Source organism: Sus scrofa, chromosome 9 (genome assembly GCF_000003025.6).
Source record: "Sus scrofa isolate TJ Tabasco breed Duroc chromosome 9, Sscrofa11.1, whole genome shotgun sequence".
NCBI classification, from domain to species: Eukaryota; Metazoa; Chordata; class Mammalia; order Artiodactyla; family Suidae; genus Sus; species Sus scrofa.
Window position 1 is genome coordinate 41,443,960 of NC_010451.4, and position 19,451 is coordinate 41,463,410.

At 41.8% G+C, this 19,451-nt stretch overlaps 1 protein-coding gene across 22 annotated transcripts in view; it reads right to left on the minus strand.

Annotated features, from left to right (window-relative positions):
• Nucleotides 1-19,451, minus strand: part of USP28 (ubiquitin specific peptidase 28) — a 63,485-nt gene that overhangs the window by 26,400 nt on the left and 17,634 nt on the right. For 14 of the 22 annotated variants that reach the window (XM_021062862.1, XM_021062856.1, XM_021062850.1 and 11 more), the window contains 7 exons: nucleotides 18,921-19,053; nucleotides 10,795-10,900; nucleotides 9,702-9,861; nucleotides 3,671-3,757; nucleotides 2,819-2,956; nucleotides 1,771-1,844; nucleotides 804-883 (listed from right to left, as the gene is read on the minus strand). In XM_021062862.1, the coding sequence (XP_020918521.1) occupies nucleotides 804-883; nucleotides 1,771-1,844; nucleotides 2,819-2,956; nucleotides 3,671-3,757; nucleotides 9,702-9,861; nucleotides 10,795-10,900; nucleotides 18,921-19,053 (778 nt within the window). The remainder of the gene's footprint in view (nucleotides 1-803; nucleotides 884-1,770; nucleotides 1,845-2,818; nucleotides 2,957-3,670; nucleotides 3,758-9,701; nucleotides 9,862-10,794; nucleotides 10,901-18,920; nucleotides 19,054-19,451) is intronic. The other 8 variants (XM_021062863.1, XM_021062857.1, XM_021062851.1 and 5 more) reach the window with 1 other exon arrangement.

Genomic DNA, 19,451 nt, shown 5'->3' on the forward strand with positions numbered 1-19,451 from the left:
AAAGAGAAAGAACATGTTAAACTCTATCAGTTATGGAAGCAGCAAAATTTTAGACTATAGAGAATATAAGAGAACAAACAACCTAATTTCTTAAAAACTACATTTCAAAGATGAAAGAATGAAGGAATAGATAGTCTGCAGATTCCGAAAAGAACTTAAAAGATATATTAACCAATCACAAATGAACCACATTTGGGTCCTGATTAAAACTGTCAAAAAATATATATGGGGAAGTGTATTTATTTTTACACACATAAAATTATCTACTTATATACCTATAATATTATTAAACAAATTGGATAGGTGAACACTTGACTAGTTATCTGATATTAAGAAATGCTGTTTATTTGCAGTGACAATGGCATCAGATCGTTTTAGGAAGGCTATCAGAGGGGTGGAAAAACAGGGGTTAGATGGACACGACTGGCCATGTGTCCAACATGCAGCTTAGAGAGGCGCCTATAGTAACAACATTTTTGGCAGTCTCACTCAATGACACCTTGAGGTTAGAAACCATGCTGGAAGACATGACATGGAGAAAACTGTTAACATCAGTATCTGGCTGACAATAATACTAGATTTGAGCTGGGCAAATATCACACAGTTCAAAGACAAACACCGTGCCCATTTTACAGAGGAAGAAACTGAGGATCCATGACCTCACGTTGTTTGTCCATGATCACACACAATACTAAGAGGCAGAACCAGTATTTGGACCTACATTTGTCTGACACTCAAGCCTTTTCGCAGTAACACAGATGTGGTCACAGGTCTAGAATTAACATGTAGAGCAGAGAACGTACCTTCACGAACCCCTTCAGTGAGGAAGGTACCATAGAATAGCTGCACCATTGGATTTTCAGATTTGTTCCTGGGATTGCTACTTTTAAGACAAGGAAACAATTCTGTATCATTTGGATCAGATAAACAATACACTAAACCCAACCACCATTCAAAAGCAAAAATAATACATTTTCATCAATCTCCAAAGGGCCAGATATGGTCTAAAATAAATAACAGATTGGATCAGCTCAAATACTCATTAAACAAGTGTATGCCTGGAACTGTGCTAAATTCTGGAGAGATCAAGACAAAAGGCATGATCCCTGGCCTTACAGAGCTGAAAGTCTAATAGGGGAGTCACACATGCAAATACGTATAGGTCTATACAGTCAATATATACGTTCATATCGAGTGACAGAAATATACAAAGTATAGAAGTCGTATAAAAGTAAGAATGAACCCTCTTATGCAGTTTTACACAAGACAAATGAAATGAAAAGTTTATTTCTATAAGCCCATCTTAATTTATTATTAATCGTATAAGGTACTATTTGCACAGCTGTATGTGCACTTCTATCTAGAGTTCAAAAAAAATTTTAGGAAACTAATCTCTCTGGCTCTGTATTCGGCAAGGGATATTTATATTCTTTGCCCTGAATTTCATTTCTGTAAGTGACCAAAATAATTAAATCCAATATATCCATATTATACCACCATTTTCACATCAAGGACTGATTTCATTTTTTAGCACCTTTTACAGCACAGGTTATGACTTTAACCAACTTAATAGTTATGGCCCCTTTACTTAAAAGTTGTAGGCTCATATGGTTATCTATAGCCTTAGAGGGGTATAAATAAGACAAATATGCGTAGTTACCCCATGGGGTTTGGTAAAAATTGGTAATTACTACATAAGAAGAATTATATCCCCCCTATCATAATTCTCACTGAACCAGAAGGAGGTACGAGCAAATCCTCAACACTCACTTAACATTAACGGCTAGCTGGAATGCGTCCTCTAGCCAATCCAGGAGCTTGTGTGTGAATTCACTCACATCTTGCTACAAGAGAGGCACAAATCATGTAAGAGTTAGACCCAACACTATACTTAGGGAAATGAAAATCTGCCCTTACCCCACCAATGATTAAGATTCTATCTATTACTATGAAAGGATTTCTTTGTCAGGGCCAAATATCATGAAGATCCAAGGAGCACTGGAAGCCGGCTACTGCAGATAATGCAGAAGGCCTTAGGCCACCTCTGCCTAGGAGGAAACTGGAAAGCTACCCCTTCCGGCCACATCTATTTGTAATGAACTAACAAATAAAATCTTCCAGGGAGACCTTTAAAAAAAGATCCAAAGACCAGACTGTACTCCTCTAGAACAATATGAGATCTGAAAGGAGAAAGCAAACTTTCATAAAATGTTCTGAGAATTCTGTAGAACTGGAGGACCTCTAGACAAATGGAGAAAAAAAGGAATTCTATGAGGAAGAAGTTTCTCTAAGAGTGACAGCTTTGATTTTAATCGGAGGTTGGAAAAAGCAACAAACTAGAGTCTAGAAGAGAAAGATTGTTCAGAAAAGTCACTGAACTCAGGTTTAGCTAGTTTTAAAATAGAATTTCTATCTGGGCCATCCCAAGACAAAGGTGCAGACGAAGGATGGACTCTCCTTTTCTCCATGACCCTTTGCCATGATTCACTGAGGTTATTTTCCAATCTCCTCCCTTCTACTTCGACAGTCCCTGGAAAATTATATTCTTTCTACCATTTTTTTCTTCCTTCCTTTAGAACCGCCAGCAACCCCCCTCCCCGCACATGAGAGACACAGACACAGACACACATGTTCTTTTTACCACCTGTTTCTGCCTTCAGCACTCACTCTAAAGGGCAAAAGGAGGCACCCAGAGTCCTGTTTAATCGTGTTCACAGCATATGACACAATTAGAACAAAGCACCATCACAGTACTATTAACAAGGCATCATCTCAAACTCCAAAGTTGAGGCAAAACGAGGATTAAGACTTCCTGTACCTGCTGTTCCTCAGGTGATCGGAACGCTCCCTTTAAGAGGTCCAGGGCTGCTGAGGGGTCTACGAACTTGCGATTTGATCCTATCATCAGAGCAAACAAGTACTGAAGCTCCTGCATAAACACGATATTTCTCTTTTCCTGCAGGAAAGAGAGCGATGTGTGCACTCTTACAACCTCGTGCTTGGAAAGTGGGAACGCATAAAGAGAAAAGCTGTCAGTGATCCCTCCCTGATTTCTGTTTACAGAGATCCAGATTGGAGTCAGGTCTCAAACTTTGTTTTGGGGAAGGTCTGTGAAGGGACTGCCCTAAACTCAAGAACATCTATGGAGAAACAGAGAACACTACAGAAAGAGGCAAAGTGATGATTTTCTAGAGCCACTGGCCTCCCTCCTGTGAAGGTCAAATCCTGGGAAGAGCTAGAGATCTTGGCAGGAGACCACATCCTCCAGCAAGAATGGATGGAAGTCTCTTCGAAGAAGGCCCAGCAGGCCTGCGGCATCGGGTCATCCACGCTGCAACGCTAGTGCGAGGGGCGCAAGGAGCTGGAAGGAGGTGCAGACCAAGCAGGCCTCCTGACTCTCCCCGTTCTCCTCCCAGAGGCAGAAAAGCTGAGGCTGTCAGGGTGACTCACCACTTTCTTGGAACTGTTTATCTGATTTTATTCCTGCTTAACTTTACATTTTTGGAAACCCTTATTTCTTGTCACAAAGAAAGAAAACGAGCCATTTGAAAAGGAAAATCAATGTTGCACAAGCCAAAGAGCATCACAGGGACCAGCTTTAACCAAAATGTAAAGGCCGTTGGGATACCAGGGACTGAACAACAGGGAAGATTCCTCAGCACCAATTTACCGCGTGACTTGGACAGTTTTCAAGTGCGTTCTGTGGTCGACTATAGCCGAGGACGAGTCTGCGGAATTCAGGCAACTGAAAGAGAGACTGAAAAAAAAGATATGAATTAACAGCGTTTCTGTCAAAATAACTGCAGCAAAAAAAAAAAAAAATTACCTTAAAAGTATGTTTAACTGTCAACTTAGTAATTCTGTCTAAAGAAATAATAATGGCTACATATAAAAATTTAGCCTAAAGAATGTTAGCCCTTTTAAGGGAAAAACTGGAAACAACTGAAAGGCTAACAACAAGAAAAGATTAAATAAACTATAGTACATCTGTATAACAGATGTTCATATAGTCATTAAAATACTGTAAAAAAATGTTTTCATAAAGTGGACTACTACACAGTAGTGAAAACGCATCATGAAGAGCTACATCCATCAACATGGATACATATTCTTCGTGAGGAAAAGGCGCAGAAGAATAAAGAGTGTGATATTGTTTACATGAAGTTTAGTTATATATAAAACATGGCAGACTGCTCAGAGATAGATACACGTGTGGCTGCATCTGTGGGGAAGGGGAACCTAATAGTACAGGGATCGGAATCATTTCTTTCTGAAGTTGGGTGTGAGCAGATCGGTGTTTACTATTCACCGTTCTTTGTCATAAGAATTGTATTTTAGGAGTTTCCATCGGGGCACATCGGAAACTTATCAGACTAGGAACCATAAGGCTGGCCTCGCTCAGTGGGTTAAGGATCTGATGTTGCTGTGGCTGTGGTGTAGGCTGGCAGCTGTAGCTCTGATTAGACCCCTAGCCTGGGAACCTCCATATGTCATGGGTACGGCCCTAAAAAGACCAAAAAAAAAAAAAAAGAATTATATTTTAAGGTTTTTTTGGGGGGGGGGCTTTCTAGGGTCACACTTGCGGCATATGGAGGTTCCCAGGCTAGGGGTTCAACTGGAGCTACAGCTGCCAGTCTACACTACAGCTCACGGCAACACTGGATCCTTAACCCACTGAACAAGGCCAGGAATTGAACCCACAACCTCATGTTTCCTAGTCAGATTCGTCCCTACTGCGCCACGATGGGAACTCCTACTTTAAGAAATTTTTTACACCAGATATCTAGTGGGCAGAATTGGGGAAGAATTCCTTTTTTTGCTTATAAATCATACATTTTCCAACTATGATTATCTTTTGAAAGTTAAAGTTTTCTAAAAAAAAATCTCTTGTGCAGTTCCCGCTGTGGTGCGATGGGATCAGTGACGTCTCTGGAGCACTGAGATGCAGGTTTGATCCTCACCCAGCACAGTGGGTTAAGGATCTGGCATTGTCACAGCTGTGGCTTAGGTAGCAACTGAGGCTCGGATCTAATCCCTGGCCAGGGAACTCCATATGCCACGGATGGCCAAAAAAAAAAAAAAAAATTTCTTGTATGAATGTAACTCCTCACCCCAACACACCCCTCAAATAAAAAACCCTCCAGCCCACAAACTGGAACTCTTTTTTGTTTGTTTTCCTTTTTATGGCCGTACCCACAGCAAATGTAAGTTCCCAGGCTAGGGGTAGCATCAGAGTTGCAGCTGCAGGCCTACACCACAGCTTGCAGCAACACCAGATCCTTAACCCACCAAGCAACAATGGAACTCCCCAGATTAGAACTCTTGAAGCAGCATCCTGGGTAGCCAATAGGCCTCTGACCTCCCTCACTCCATCACAAGCCCTACTGGGATTCAGCCAACAGGAGGAGTGCACACCTGGACTGGGAACTAAAGTCAGGTTGGGCTGTGATATCAAAGTTCTGTCTGGAGCCAGGGCTGGGATGCTCAGCTCCAAACACAGCCCGCTCTCCTCTCTCCCTATCTGCCCTCTCTACCAAGCACATCTTTCTTCCTCCAGGTTTCATCCCTACCCTGCTGACTACCCCCTAACATTTTCCAGGACTTCCGTTCCACCCTGAGAAAGAAAAATGCCTTTACGCTTTCAAGTCCCTTCACTCCGCTTCCTCACCTTCGCCAAAATCTGGCTTCCCCCAAAGATGCTGTTACTCTTAAAAACGACCAGAGCATGAGCTAATATTACCCACATTTCCCCAATCCAATATCCAATTGATCCTCTGACATCTGCTTGTATTCCCGTAGTCTCTGTGTCACGAGGTACCTCCTCCTCCTCCTCCTCCAGGCATCAACATCTACAACTTCAGAATCATCTTCGACTCCTTTCCCTTTCTTAACCACTCACATCCAGTAAGTGAGAAGCCCCTGGAACTCTGCCTCTGGGGGTGATATCTTATTTGTAACTACCTCCTCTCCATCTGTCCCACGACCCGCTCTGATCAAACTCCCCCATCACTGCTCACCTGGATCAGAGCACAGGGTCTTCTGCCTCCAGAACATCCCCTGTGCCAGTTCACTCTCTGCTCAGGCCCTTCTAACTGTCGTTCTAATATGACCCAAATACAGTCCTGATTCACTGAAGACTCTCAAGAGAGCTCTACTGACTATCCCAAGTCCTGCCACCCTCACTAGGTGACTTCGGTCAACATCCAGTCCATGGGACATCCTGTTAGCTCTGTTTTCAGAATAAATCAAGATTCCACTGATGGCTAGCAGCCTGGTCCCAGCCACCACCTCCCCTCAGGGACAACTGCAGCAGCTTCCAGTACTCTCCATTCTGCTCTCCTCACAGTAGCCAGAAAGAGCCTTTTAGAATTCGGGTCAGTCCGTTACTCCTCTGCTCAGAACCCTCAGTGACTCCCCACTTCACTCAGAACAAGCCCAGTTACCTCTCTGACCTCATGCGAGGGACCCTCGCCTCTGCTCCCAGCATTCCAGCCACTCAGGACTCTGATGTCCAGTGAACATGCCAAGCTCACTCCCACCTTGGGGCTGGGGCTCTGTGCTGTCCTCTACGTGGAACGTTCTCCCCGCACAGCTGCCTGGCTCCCCGCTCACCTGCGGCGTATTGGGCGTGTGCTCCAATCTCACCCCCTCCCGAGCCCAAATCTCAGTTTATGCTGGAACCTGCTCCCGCCCTCCTGCGGCCAGTCCACTCTCCCTTATCCCGCTTTCCTCTATCACACTGACCACCATTTAACATACTATATAAACTGACTGATTTAGTTAACTGGTTAGTTTTTCAACAACTTACTGATTCTTGTTTCAACGATTTATTATTTCCTATTCATTATGCTTTGTCTGTCTTGCCTCACAAGAATCTAAATCCCTAAGGGCGAAGCTCTGTCCTGGTTTGGTCTGCTCCTAGATGTCAAGGGCTTAGAACAATGCTAAGTATACAGCAGGCATCCAATTCATTTTGGCTGAGGGAACGCAGGTACGTTCCTTCAGTCCAGGGACCGCCTGGCTTCCTGAGCACCTTACCTCTCGTGACCTGTTCCTCAACCTCATCTCTACACCCACACCCAGGATGGGCCAATACCTGAACAGCTGCCAATTCTCAGGTCACAACTCAGAAAAACCCCCTTATGAATCATTAAGCTGTCTGTCCTTTGGCTTCTTTGTTCCATTAACCACAGGACACCTGTGCTTTGACAACATCAGAAACCCAAGCAAACGGACCTCCTTCCTGTCTTCCCAGCCATTGGCGCCTTCCTGTCTTCATTTCTCCCTCTTGCCAGCTCTGAGTCCATGGTCTCTAACCAGCCTTCATTAAATTCTCAAACAGCCCTTCTGTCCTTTCGTCATACCCAGAAAATCCTCCAACTTAAATGAATTTAATTTTACACCTAAGCATTTCCAAGCACTGCTAAAAGAAAAATCCCTGATAAAACAAGACACAGCAATGCCACCCTACATTTAAGGTCAACACCCTCAAGGAGACCTTCACTTTTTTTTTTTTTTTTTTTTGCTTTTTAGGGCCACATCTGTGGCAAATGGAGGTTCCCAGGCTAGGGGTCCAATCGGAGCTACAGCTGCCAGCCTACACCACAGCCACAGCAACACAGGATCTGAGCTGTGTCTGCGACCTACACCACAGCTCATGACAATGCCGGGTCCTTAACCCATTGAGCAGGGCCAGGGATCGAACCCACAACCTCATGGTTCCTAGTTGGATTCGTTTCCGCTGCACCACAACCTTCACATTTTTATGAGATTAATGCACTGCCTACTGCACTAAGAAGGCACTGACCTTCACATTTTTAGAAACTCTACTATAGTATTCTGCTGCCAACTGGTTTCCTGCTGTTTACAATGACCATTTTAAACTTTTGCTCCTTTGAAAATCCATCTCTGTCACTTTTCCATTCTGTCTCAGAAAATGGCTGCTTATTTCGGAGGAAAAAATGGCTATGAGGAACTACTTCAACTTGAATTTGTAGCCGTCGTTTCTTCCTTGTCCTCTCCCGAGACTCTCTTGCCCCTCTGCTGTTGAAGGCCAAGCCCTCCCTACCCGCTCTAGGTCCCCCCCATGCTCTCCCAGAACCCCCACTCGGCCAGGGCCTCCACCTGCTAGCCCTTTCCACCATCCCTCTCAGGAGGAAAGTGAATCCAGGGAGGGGTCTCCATCTCTCTCGAAAGCAAAGAACTGACTGTTGTCCCTCATTCCACATGACCTTCCTACACGTATTCTCCACACGGAGGCCAGCGATCCTGAAATGGAAGCAGGATCACAGCACTTGTCTGCTCCAAATCTTCCAGTACCTCCCCTCCTCACGTACTTCCTAAATCCGTCTCATGACCCCAAGCTCTCCCCCTACCTCTACTACCTCTGCCCCCATGGCCAAGCTCTCCCCACACCTCCACTACCTCTGCCCTCATGGCCGTCTGCTCCCCCTCTTGCCTCACTCAGTCCTAGCCTTCTTTCTCTTCCTCAACTTTGTAAGCTCCTGCACTGGAGTCTTTGTACCTGCTGTTCCCTCTGTCTGCAGTGTTCCTTATGTAACTATATGAAATGTTCTTCATGGAATGACACAGCTCATTCCCTTGCCCAATTCAGGCCTCTGACCAGATGCCCACCTTAGCAGAAAGGCCACACCTAAGCTCCCTATACAAACAGCACCTCTTCCCTCTGTTGTCCTCATTCATTCGTCTTCATAGCACGTACCACCACCTGTCTGTCCCCCTCTTTCCAAAGCACACTCCATGGGATTAAGGGCCTTGTTTTATCTGCTGCTGTTTCTCCTGTGCCAAAACAGTGCCAGGCACAGAGTAAGCTGAGTGAACCTGTGAATTTTATGTGTGGAAACAGAGGATTCCACTTTTTGGCTGAGCAGCTGGGTTGGTGACAAGCTCGCAGGGCAGGGTCAAGCGCTGCACTGTGGCCGTGTTCAGTGTAAGAGGCAACACTCTCCTGGGGGAATTCACAGGAAAGCCTGGCTTTATTGCCATCTATAAGCTACTGATTCCAGGAATTGTATCTGTAGCTCAAATCTTTTTGCTCAAAGACAGATTCACACAGATAACCGCCGACACGGTCCCTCCCTGTGGACCCTCACATCAGCATGGATAAAACTGAACTGAAACCTATTTCTAACACACACGCACATTATCCCTCCTCCCTGTCAAATGCCACTGGTCTGGAACCTCAAGCTTGGAGTCCTTCTCAGTCCCGTCCTGCATACATCCCTACCCAGTCACTTACCAAATCCTATAGCCCTGACCTCCTAAGAGCCTCTAGAATGCTTCCACTCCTCTCCTTCCGCGGCTTACACCGCGCCTCTATTCCAGGCCGCCATCATTTCCTTCCTGCCTGGTGGTTTCTGGGAGCCTCCCAGCAACCGATTTCTCCTTATTCACGCTTGCTCTGCTGTCCCATGGCATACGCACTACATGCTGACCCCAAACACCTCCTCAGCTTCTTTACAACCACAGATTTTGTTTTCAGTACTGTCCAATCTAGACACCAGAACACCTATGTCCAAAACCCAAGAAAGCAACCAAAACACAATAAAGCCACAGGAAAAACTTTCCAGTTTTATTTATCTGTTTCCATTTTTTTTTAAAGCTATGTTTCTAACATTTCTGTTTAATAAATTACAAAATTGTTTCCAGAGGACACAGTTATCTCTTTAAAAATATCATACCTGAATAACAGCACTAAACCAACACGTATTGCCAACATTTTTCAGCCCAACTGGCCAGCCATCCACTCGCCTCCAGTCATTGGGATTGGGATTTTCTCCCCAGACTTCACAGCGTTTTCTCTTTGAGCGTTTAGTTTCTGCAGAAGTTGCCTCGGGCATCCTATATTGTGCCAACATATCACACATGAAAAAGACAAAAGTTAAACAATATACTATATGGAGTATGTAGGTAACCTTTCATAGGTAATTCAAAATGCCAGATAGATTACTGCTGGCTAGTCACTGGCTATATAATAACTACAAAGTAATAACATAAATAAAAGGTCAGGTTTCAATATAGAGTGGTTAATCCTTCCATAACAGAAATGATTACTAATATGATTCTTAATGGAACTGAGTTGAGACGCGAGTATTTCTGGCTTCCATATTAAGAGTTTTAGATTTCAACAATAGTGACATATCTCAGACTTGCCACTGAAAGAGGCAAGAGACACTCTACTAAAGATAAGACCTCCAAATTGCTTAGCAGACAAACCATGGCCCTATGTTTCCCTGGAAGAAACAACTCAACAGGATGAGGGGATAAACATGTCCAGAACCTGATAGGCCACCACCGGAACTGGATATTTGTGAACAATATCAATCAGCAAATTAGCACAAATTCAAAAAACATATCTCCTAATCACTTCTGAGACAGGGTAGCTTAGTAATAACTATCATTTTCAAATTGCCAACAATATAAAGGTTTTTATAAAGTTTACAAAGGCTCAAAGTTTATAAAGAGAATACATATTTATCCGAGACTTGCACTAAGTGGATTTTGCCCACCCCTAGCAATTGTGAACTACAAAACCATGCAGGCTTCTACTAAAAGACCAGAAGCTACAATAAGACTTTATCCTATTTAGCTTCTTGAAAAGTGAACCAAGGAGTAAGGAAGCTAATGCCAATTCAAATTTTCTCCTAAAAGAAATTGCATTTAGGTGCAATGAAAGAAGTCTGGCAGAACTATTCTTCAGCAGCATTCACAGAGATACTGCCTCTGACCTACACATTAATGTGCACAGCAAAGATTATAAATTAAATCAATAACCTGTTAAGATCTCTTCCATCAGTTTGAATTTTGGGGGACTCCAAAAGACTCAAAGCAATGGCAGCCTGAAGATCATCTTTGTTATCATGAGTAAGGTCTATAACTTCTGTAAGATAAATAGAAATTTAATTAGTCTATAGGCAGGAAACACTGCCCTTATTGTAGGAAAAAAAGGAAAAACATTCACAAAATTAAGATACACTCCCCAGCTCTCACTACAAGGACTCATGTCAAAGTGTAACATCAACTTTATTACTCTATGCTAGAGTCAAAAAAGTAACTTATAGCTACATTGCCACCTTCAGATTATCTAATAAGTACAGTAATAACAACCTGCCAAAATACAATGAATCAAATACCCCTTTTGCAGTCTTACTTCAGAGTCAAAAAATAAATCCCATAGGTTAAACAATCTCTTTACTTACCATTGTAAAATATCAGCAAAAATTGAATATTAAAAGAATGGATATTTTCATTCCTACTTAAACCATTCTAGAGAAGAGAGAATATACTCCTCAACCCATTTTATGAGGTCAGCATGGTACGTTGCTATATCTCAAACCAATTAAGAACAGTAAGAGAATGGAAAAATGACAAAACCATGCATGATCACAGATGCAAAAAGCTTAAACAAAATAATAGCAAAGAGAATCCTGCTAACACACCAAAAAAGATTATACATTAAGACCAAGTTGAGTGCATTGTACAAATGAAAAACTGAGTTAGTATTAGGAAAAAAAACACACCAGTAGTTTTCCTACGGTGCAGCCGGTTAAGGATCTGGCATTGTCACTGCAGTGGCTGGGATTGCTGCTGTGCCATGGGTTTGATCCCTAGCCTGGGAGCTTCTACATGCCACGAACACAACAACAACAAAAAGAATGAAAGTAGAGGAGTAAAATCCACTATCTTAACAGTTAAAGGGAAAAATGATCATCTCGATAGATATGGAAAAAGTATTTGATAACATTTAATCTCTATTAAGGAATAAAAACTCCAAGACAAATAGGAAAAGAATATTTTTAGGTTGAGAAAGAATATTCATGAAAGCCCACAGCAAACTTCATACTTAATCATGAAATGTTAAACACACTTCTTTTAAAACTAAGATTAAGACTAAAATGTCTGTTATAAGGGCTGTATCACCATGGTTCTGAAGTCCCAGCCAGTACGATAAAAAATTAAAAAAAAAAAAAAAATAACACAGAGTTCCCGTTGTGGTTCAGTGGTTAATGAATCCGACTAGGAACCATGAGGTTGCAGGTTCAATCCCTGGCCTTGCTCAGTGGGTTAAGGATCTGGCATTGCCATGAGCTGTGGTGTAGGTTGAGCACGTGGCTCGGATCCCCTGTTGCTGTGGCTCTGGCGTAGGCTGGCAGCTACAGCTCCGATTACACCCCTAGCCTGGGAACCTCCATATGCCACAGGAGCGGCCCTAGAAAAGGCAAAAAGACAAAATAAATAAATAAATAAATAATAAATATTGCAAGGTAAGAAACAAAGCTATCATAATTTACAGATAATGATCACCTACAATGAAAACCTAAAATAATCTACAGAAAATAGTTATAACTAATAAGAGGTGGTACGATAAAGGATCAATGTACAAAAGTTAAATGAATCTCTACATATGAGCAATGAAAGTTTAATTTATAAAGGAAAAAAACTACAAAGAACACAAAACTAATAATCCAGACTGTGTGTGACCAGTATAGGAACAAATGTATGGATGGATGGAACAGACTCGATGGAATAGAATTGACAGTCTAGGAATACAGGTTTTCACAGTTAGTCAACTGGTTTTCAATACAGGTACCAAGATAATTCAATAGGGAAAGAATACCTTTTCAACATGGTGCGGGACAAATGGATATCCTCATGTAAAAGAATGGCTTTTAACCTCTCCTTCACATCATTCACAAAATGGAACTCAAAGTGGATCAAGCCCTCAGGAGAAGAGCTAAAACTATGAAAACTCTACGTAGAAGAAAATAGGTGTAAATCGGTGACCTTGGATTAGGCAATGGTTGCTTAGAAACAACATTCAAAGTACAAGCAGTCAAAGAAAATGTATTTGACATCATTAAAACTTTGGGCTTCAAAGGATACCATCCAGATAGTGAAAAGACAATCCATAGAATGAGAGAAAATTTTTGCAAATCATGTATCTGCTCAGGGACCTATATACAGAATATATAAAGAATTCCTGAAACTGACTTATAAAAAAACAAAGAGCCCAACTTTTTAAATTCGCAAAGAGGAGCTCCCTGGTGGTGCAACGAGTTAAGGATGCAGTGTGGTCATTGCTGTGGCTTGGGTTGCTGCTGTGGAGCAGGTTCAATCTCTGGCCTGGAACTTCTGCATGCTGAGGCTGCAGTCAAACATCAACAACAAACAACTACGATGAGATGAACATTTCACACCCATTTGAATGGCTAAATAACAAGTGTTAGCGAAGAAGTAGAGAAGTGAGAACCTTGTGTATTGTTGGTAGGAACGTACAATGGTGCAGCTGCTATGGAAGTTAGAAGAATGGAGTTTGGCAGTTCTTCAAAAAGTTCACAAGAAAGCTTCATGACATTGGACCTGGTAATAATTTCTTGCATGGGACACCAAAACCATAGACAGACAAAAACCAAAATCAAATGGGACTAAATCAAACCTAAAAATTTAAAAGCATGAAAGGACACAATCAAAAGAGTGAAATCCACCGATTAGTAGAAAATATTTGCCAATTATATATCTGATAAAGGGTCAATATCCAAAATATATGAAGAAATCCTACAACTCAACAACAAAAAATAAGCTAAAGACTTGAATAGATGTTTCTCCAGAGATGACGTACACGCATATGAAAACACGCTCAAAGTCACTAATCATCAGAGAAAATGCAAATCAATACCATAATGAGGTATCACTTCATATCCCTTAGAATGGCTATCCAAAAAAATAAAAACCAAACCAACCACACACACCAAAAAATAACAAGTATTGGTGAGGGTGAGGATATGCAGAGATTGGAACCCTTTTGCACAGTTGGTGAGATGATAAAATGGCACAAAGGCTATGGAAAATAGTAGGGAGGTTCCTCAAAAAATTAAAAAAGAACTACCAAATGATCTAGCAATCTCAATTCTGGGTAGATATCCCAAAAAGAAAAGCAAGGTCTCAAAGAGACATCTGTACATTCACGTTCAGAGCAGCACTATTCACAAGAGTCAAGAGGTTGAAACAACCCAAATATTCACTGACGGATAGTGGATAAACAAAATTTGGAACATACATACAACGGAGTATTATTCAGCTTTAAATAGGAAAGAAATTCTGACATGCTACGATCTGAATGAACTTTGAAGACATTATGCTAAGCGAAACAAGCCAGTCACAAAACGATAAATATTATATGATTTCCACTTATATAAGGTTAAGTAAAATCATAGAGAGCTTAAGTCAAAATCATAGAAAACAGAAAGTAGAATGGTGGTTGCTAGGAGCTGGGGAAGGGAGAAATGGGGAGCTGTTGTTTAATGGGTACAGAGTTTCAGTTTTGCACAATGGATGCTTGAGACAGTTACACCGTGATACCGATGTACGTGATACCACTGAGCTGTACCCTTCAAGATGGTAATGACAGTAACTTTTCCCCCTTTTTCGGCTGCACCCATGGCATATGGAAGTTCCCAGGCCAGGGACTGAACCCGAGCCGCATGTGCGGCCTATGCTCCAGCAACGCCAGATCTTTAACCCACTGAGGCAGACCAGAGACTGAACCAGCAAGGCCATGGAGATGAGTTGGGTCATTAACCCGCGGTGCCACAGTGGGAACTCCATTAGTAGCTTTTATGTGTATTTTACCACAATTAAAAAAAAAACTGGGGAAGAAAAAAAAACAAGGAAAACCTGTCACATGCCAGAGCATGGATGAACACTGAGGACATGATGCCAACTGAAACAAACCAGTCACAAAAAGATAAATACTGTATGAGTCCACTTATATGAGGCATCTAAAGTAGTCGAATTCATAGGAACATGAAGTAGAAGGTGGTTACCGGGGTTGGGGGAAGAGGATAGGGGTTGTTTAATGGGAATAAGAGTTCAGATTTACAGGATGAAGAAGTTCTGGAGATATTTTACACATTAATATAAGTATACCTAATACTTAAAAATGGTTAAAATGTAAATTTTGTTATGTATTTTTACCACAAATTTTAAAAAAGAATTCCAACTAATAAATCATAAAATAATGATAGATAAAATACTACCATTTTGAAATCTCCAATAAAATATAAAATCTAGACACTAGGTGGGGAATTTTATGATAAAAGAATCAAGCTGACAATATCAGAACACACGAACAATTTTAAAAACACAAAAAAGAAGGCAACCAGACATTATTTGCTTCTTGATACAATAAAATAAAAGAAATACACACTATCTATGACACTGTCATGCCAGATAAGCATCTAACTTAATAAGAAAGACAGGGGACAGAAAATCCATTAAAGGATACCACAGGAATGCAATCACCAAATCCCACAATGTGCAAAACATGACAGAACAAAGGACTTATTTTTCCGAACGTCAAATTCCAAAAAAAAAAAGAGGGGAAATTTATAGGTAAAAGGGATCTTAAAAGACATTTCAAATATATTTTAATGTTTTATTTTTATGTGGATCATTACTCTCACAAACCAACTGCAAACATACTGTTAATAATGAGTCAATCAGGGAAATTTCTACAGTGGCATTTGATGAGATTAAGAAATGTTATTAATTTTTAAGTGTGATATATTGTTGCAGTTATGAAAGAGTCCTCTTTTAGATTTTTAAAAGTTAAACAGAATTATTATATAACCCAGCAATTCCACTCCTAGCTATATACCCCAAAGATTTAAAAACAGGAGTTCCCGTCATGGCACAGTGGTTAACGAATCCGACTAGGAACCATGAGGTTGCAGGTTCAGTCCCTGCCCTTGCTCAGTGGATTAACGATCCGGCATTGCCGTGAGCTGTGGTGTAGGTTGCAGACGCGGCTCGGATCCAGCGTTGCTGTGGCTCTGGCGTAGGCCAGTGGCTACAGCTCCAATTTGACCCCTAGCCTGGGAACCTCTATATGCCGTGGGAGCGGCCCAAAGAAATAGCAAAAAGACAAAAAAAAAAAAAAAAAGATTTAAAAACAGACACTCAATGAAACAGAATGGAAAACATACAGATCTAATATAACACAGAGCTAATACTGCAGATCAGTGTTAAGTACAGCAGGCCATCTGCGTGGCTATGGGGAGGAAGGTGGATCTAACTGTATCTCTACTTTATGCCTTACCAAAAAAATCCACTTTAGATGAATTAAAGATTTAAATTTGAGGAGTTCCCATTGTGACTCAGTGGAAACGAATCTGACTAGCATCCATAGGGCACAGGTTTGATCCCTGGCCTCGCTCAGTGGGTTAAGGATCTGACATTGCCATGAGCTGTGGTGTGGGTCACAGACCCAGCTCAGATTTGAGGTGGCTGTGGCTGTGGCATAGGCCAGTGGCTACAGCTCGGATTGCACCCTTCCCCTAGGAACCTCCATAAGCTGTGGGTGCTGCCCAAAAGACAAAAAAATAAAATAAAATAAAATAAAAAATAAAAAAAGATTTAAATGTGAAAGTCAAAACACGATAATTTTAGAAGAAAATTTAATAGACTCTCCTCTGACTTCTGGGTATAGGAGTTCTTAAACAAAAAGCACAAACAACAGCAGGTTAATAAATGAAAACCATTTATCAGTTCATCGCCACAGTGTTAAAAACACAAGTTATCATCAAGAAGATATCTGTTAACACGCAAATCCAGAAAAATGGGTTAATATTATATCAATAAGATAATATCAAGAATCAATATGAAAGAGGCAAAAGGAAAAACCAGCAGAAGACACGAAAAGAAATTTCACATGAAGAAACATGAATGGCCAAAAGGGAAAAGATCCTCAATCTCATTATTTAATTAAAAAAAAATTAGAGATTTTTAATTAGAATTTTTCATATCAAAAAGACAGGCAACTCAGGAGCTCCCTTTGCGGCTCAGCAGGTTACAAACACAACTAGTATCCATGAGGATGTGGGTGTGATTCCTGGCCTCGCTCAGTGGGTTAAGGATCTGGCGTTGCTGTGAGCTGTGGTGTTAAGTCGCAGATCTGGCAGAGGCCAGCAGCTGCAGCTCTAGTTCGACCCCTAGCCTGGTAACTTATATGCCGTGTGTGTAGCCCACAGGCAACAAGTTTATAATCTAACAAATTTGAGAACAATAGTTACTCTCAAATCCTATTAGTGGGAGTATAAGTAGGTAAAAAATCATATTGGAAAATGTCACTAAATGAACATACCTTAATATTTATCAATTACGTTGCTAGATATAGACACTAAAGAAACTCCTGCATAGGTGCACAAGAAACATGAATCAAAACAGGTCATAGCAGCCTTGTTTATATTAGAAAAAAAATTCAAAGCCCAAAGTCAATCAACAAATATGTAAACTCTGTTGTAACCCAGACCCAAAAAATTCTACACGAGTGAAAAGAAATTCCTATAGGTATAACCAACACGAATGTGCCTCAAAATGAAAAATGAAAAAAGTCACTATGTGCACCAAAAGACATACACAAGAATATTCACAGCAGCATTATTCAGAATAGCTCAGAACTGCAAACAGCTAGATCATCCATTACCCCACCTGACCCAGCTGATATTTCCGCCCTCCCAGAAGGCTCTCTGGCCTCCAGAGTACCACTCTCCTGGTTTTCTTCCCACTTCTTACTTGCATAAGGTAGAGATACAGTTAGGTCCACCTCCTGCTCCCCCGCAGCTACACTCTTTCCCATACACGCTTCACAGCTCCAACATCTCAACAGTGGAAGTACCCACTGCAAGTCACTGAACCTTTTCTCTTTTCTAGACCCAATCCCTGGGAGACTTCACCCCTTCTCATAAATTTTTTTTTATATAATGATTTCTATCTTTTTTTTTTCATTATAGCTGGTTTACCCCCTCTCATAACTTTACATGCCATTTATACATCCGAAGTTTATCCAGCCCAGCTCTCTTCTCTGAGCTGGGCACTAGGATTTTTTTTTTTTTTTGTCTTTTTTTTTTTTTTTTTTTTTTGCTATTTCTTGGGCCACTCCCTCGGCATATGGAGGTTCCCAGGCTAGGGGTCTAATCGAAGCTGCAGCCACCGGCCTACGCCAGAGCCACAGCAACGCTGGATCCAAGCCGCGTCTGCAACCTACACCACAGTTCAGGCAACGCCGGATCGTTAACCCACTGAGCAAGGGCAGGGACTGAACCCGCAACCTCATGGTTCCTAGTCGGGTTCGTTAATGGGCACTAGGATTTCTACTGGATTTTGACACGTTACCTGGATGTCTAACAGGCATCTCAAACTTAACATTGCCAAAACCAACCTCTTCATTTTCCACCCCAAATTTGCTCCATCTGCAAGTAGTCCCATGTCAGTTAAGCACACCTCCATCCTTTCAGCTGCGAAGGAGAAAACACCTGGCGTCATCTTGAACCCTCTCTTTCTTTCAGAACCCCTATCTCCTTATATGCAAATCCGATACAGGCAGCACTTGTCATCCTTTCACCAGGACATCTGGTCCACACCGCCTTCATCTGCAAGAGCCTCCCCATGCTTGCTACTCCCTCGCACACGGCTGTTCTCAACAGAGAGGTCAGAATGATCTTTAGAGAATGGAAAGCAGTTTACATCATTCCTCTGCACGAAACTCTCCAATGGCTAGTCCTCTAAGTCAGAGTAATAGCCAAGCAGTTATGAAGGCTCCAAGTGACCTGCCTCCTGTTCCCTTGATGGCCTTATCTCTTACAAGGCAGAGATTCTCCTCTCTTTTGTTCATCTCCAGTGCCTAAAAGAGTGCTTGGCACATAAGAGGGGCTCATTAAACAAGTGATGAATGAATGGAACCATTTAAGGGTGAGAATTGCGCCTGGCACAGAGTAATGGCCCAATAATAAGCCATTATTACCATTATTTCCAAAGGGTTGATGTGATTGATAGGACACTCACATAAACTCATCCCTCATTTTCTGCTAGTTCAGAGCAGGACCAAGACGGGATATACCTACTTGCTAACACCTCTTTGTTGGCAGCACTGCCCTCGACTTCAGATGGCTCTGTCGCAACAGTGTCTTGGCTGGGCTCTTTAACTCTTTCATCAGTGAGAAGGCTGACTGCCTGGGTGATGTCACCATTACTGGCCTAAAGGGGATAGGAGAAAAAACGCAGAAATTTCAAAAGTAAAGCATCATAGTATTTAAAATAAGCAGCAAGTTAGTTTTAGGTTATACTCCGTACTACCCTGGTGACATAGTGAGTAAGTCTAGGCCTAATTCTAGGTTATAAAGCAGGAAATAGGGTACAGGGGAGGACAGCGAGTCTATGATGCTTAAAGTGTTGCTATCGAACTCCTAGTTACAGGGAGTTGCCATGTTCTGATTTCTCACAACATGCAAACAAGAATGACATCTTGCCAGAGATTAGTCTCCATTGCTTTGGGTCTGCCTCCTGATTTCAGAATAGCTAGGACATGATGGATCAAAAAGGGGGGCTGGCAATTAACACAGAGCTTCTAAATGAAGTCTGCCCCTACAAAAAAG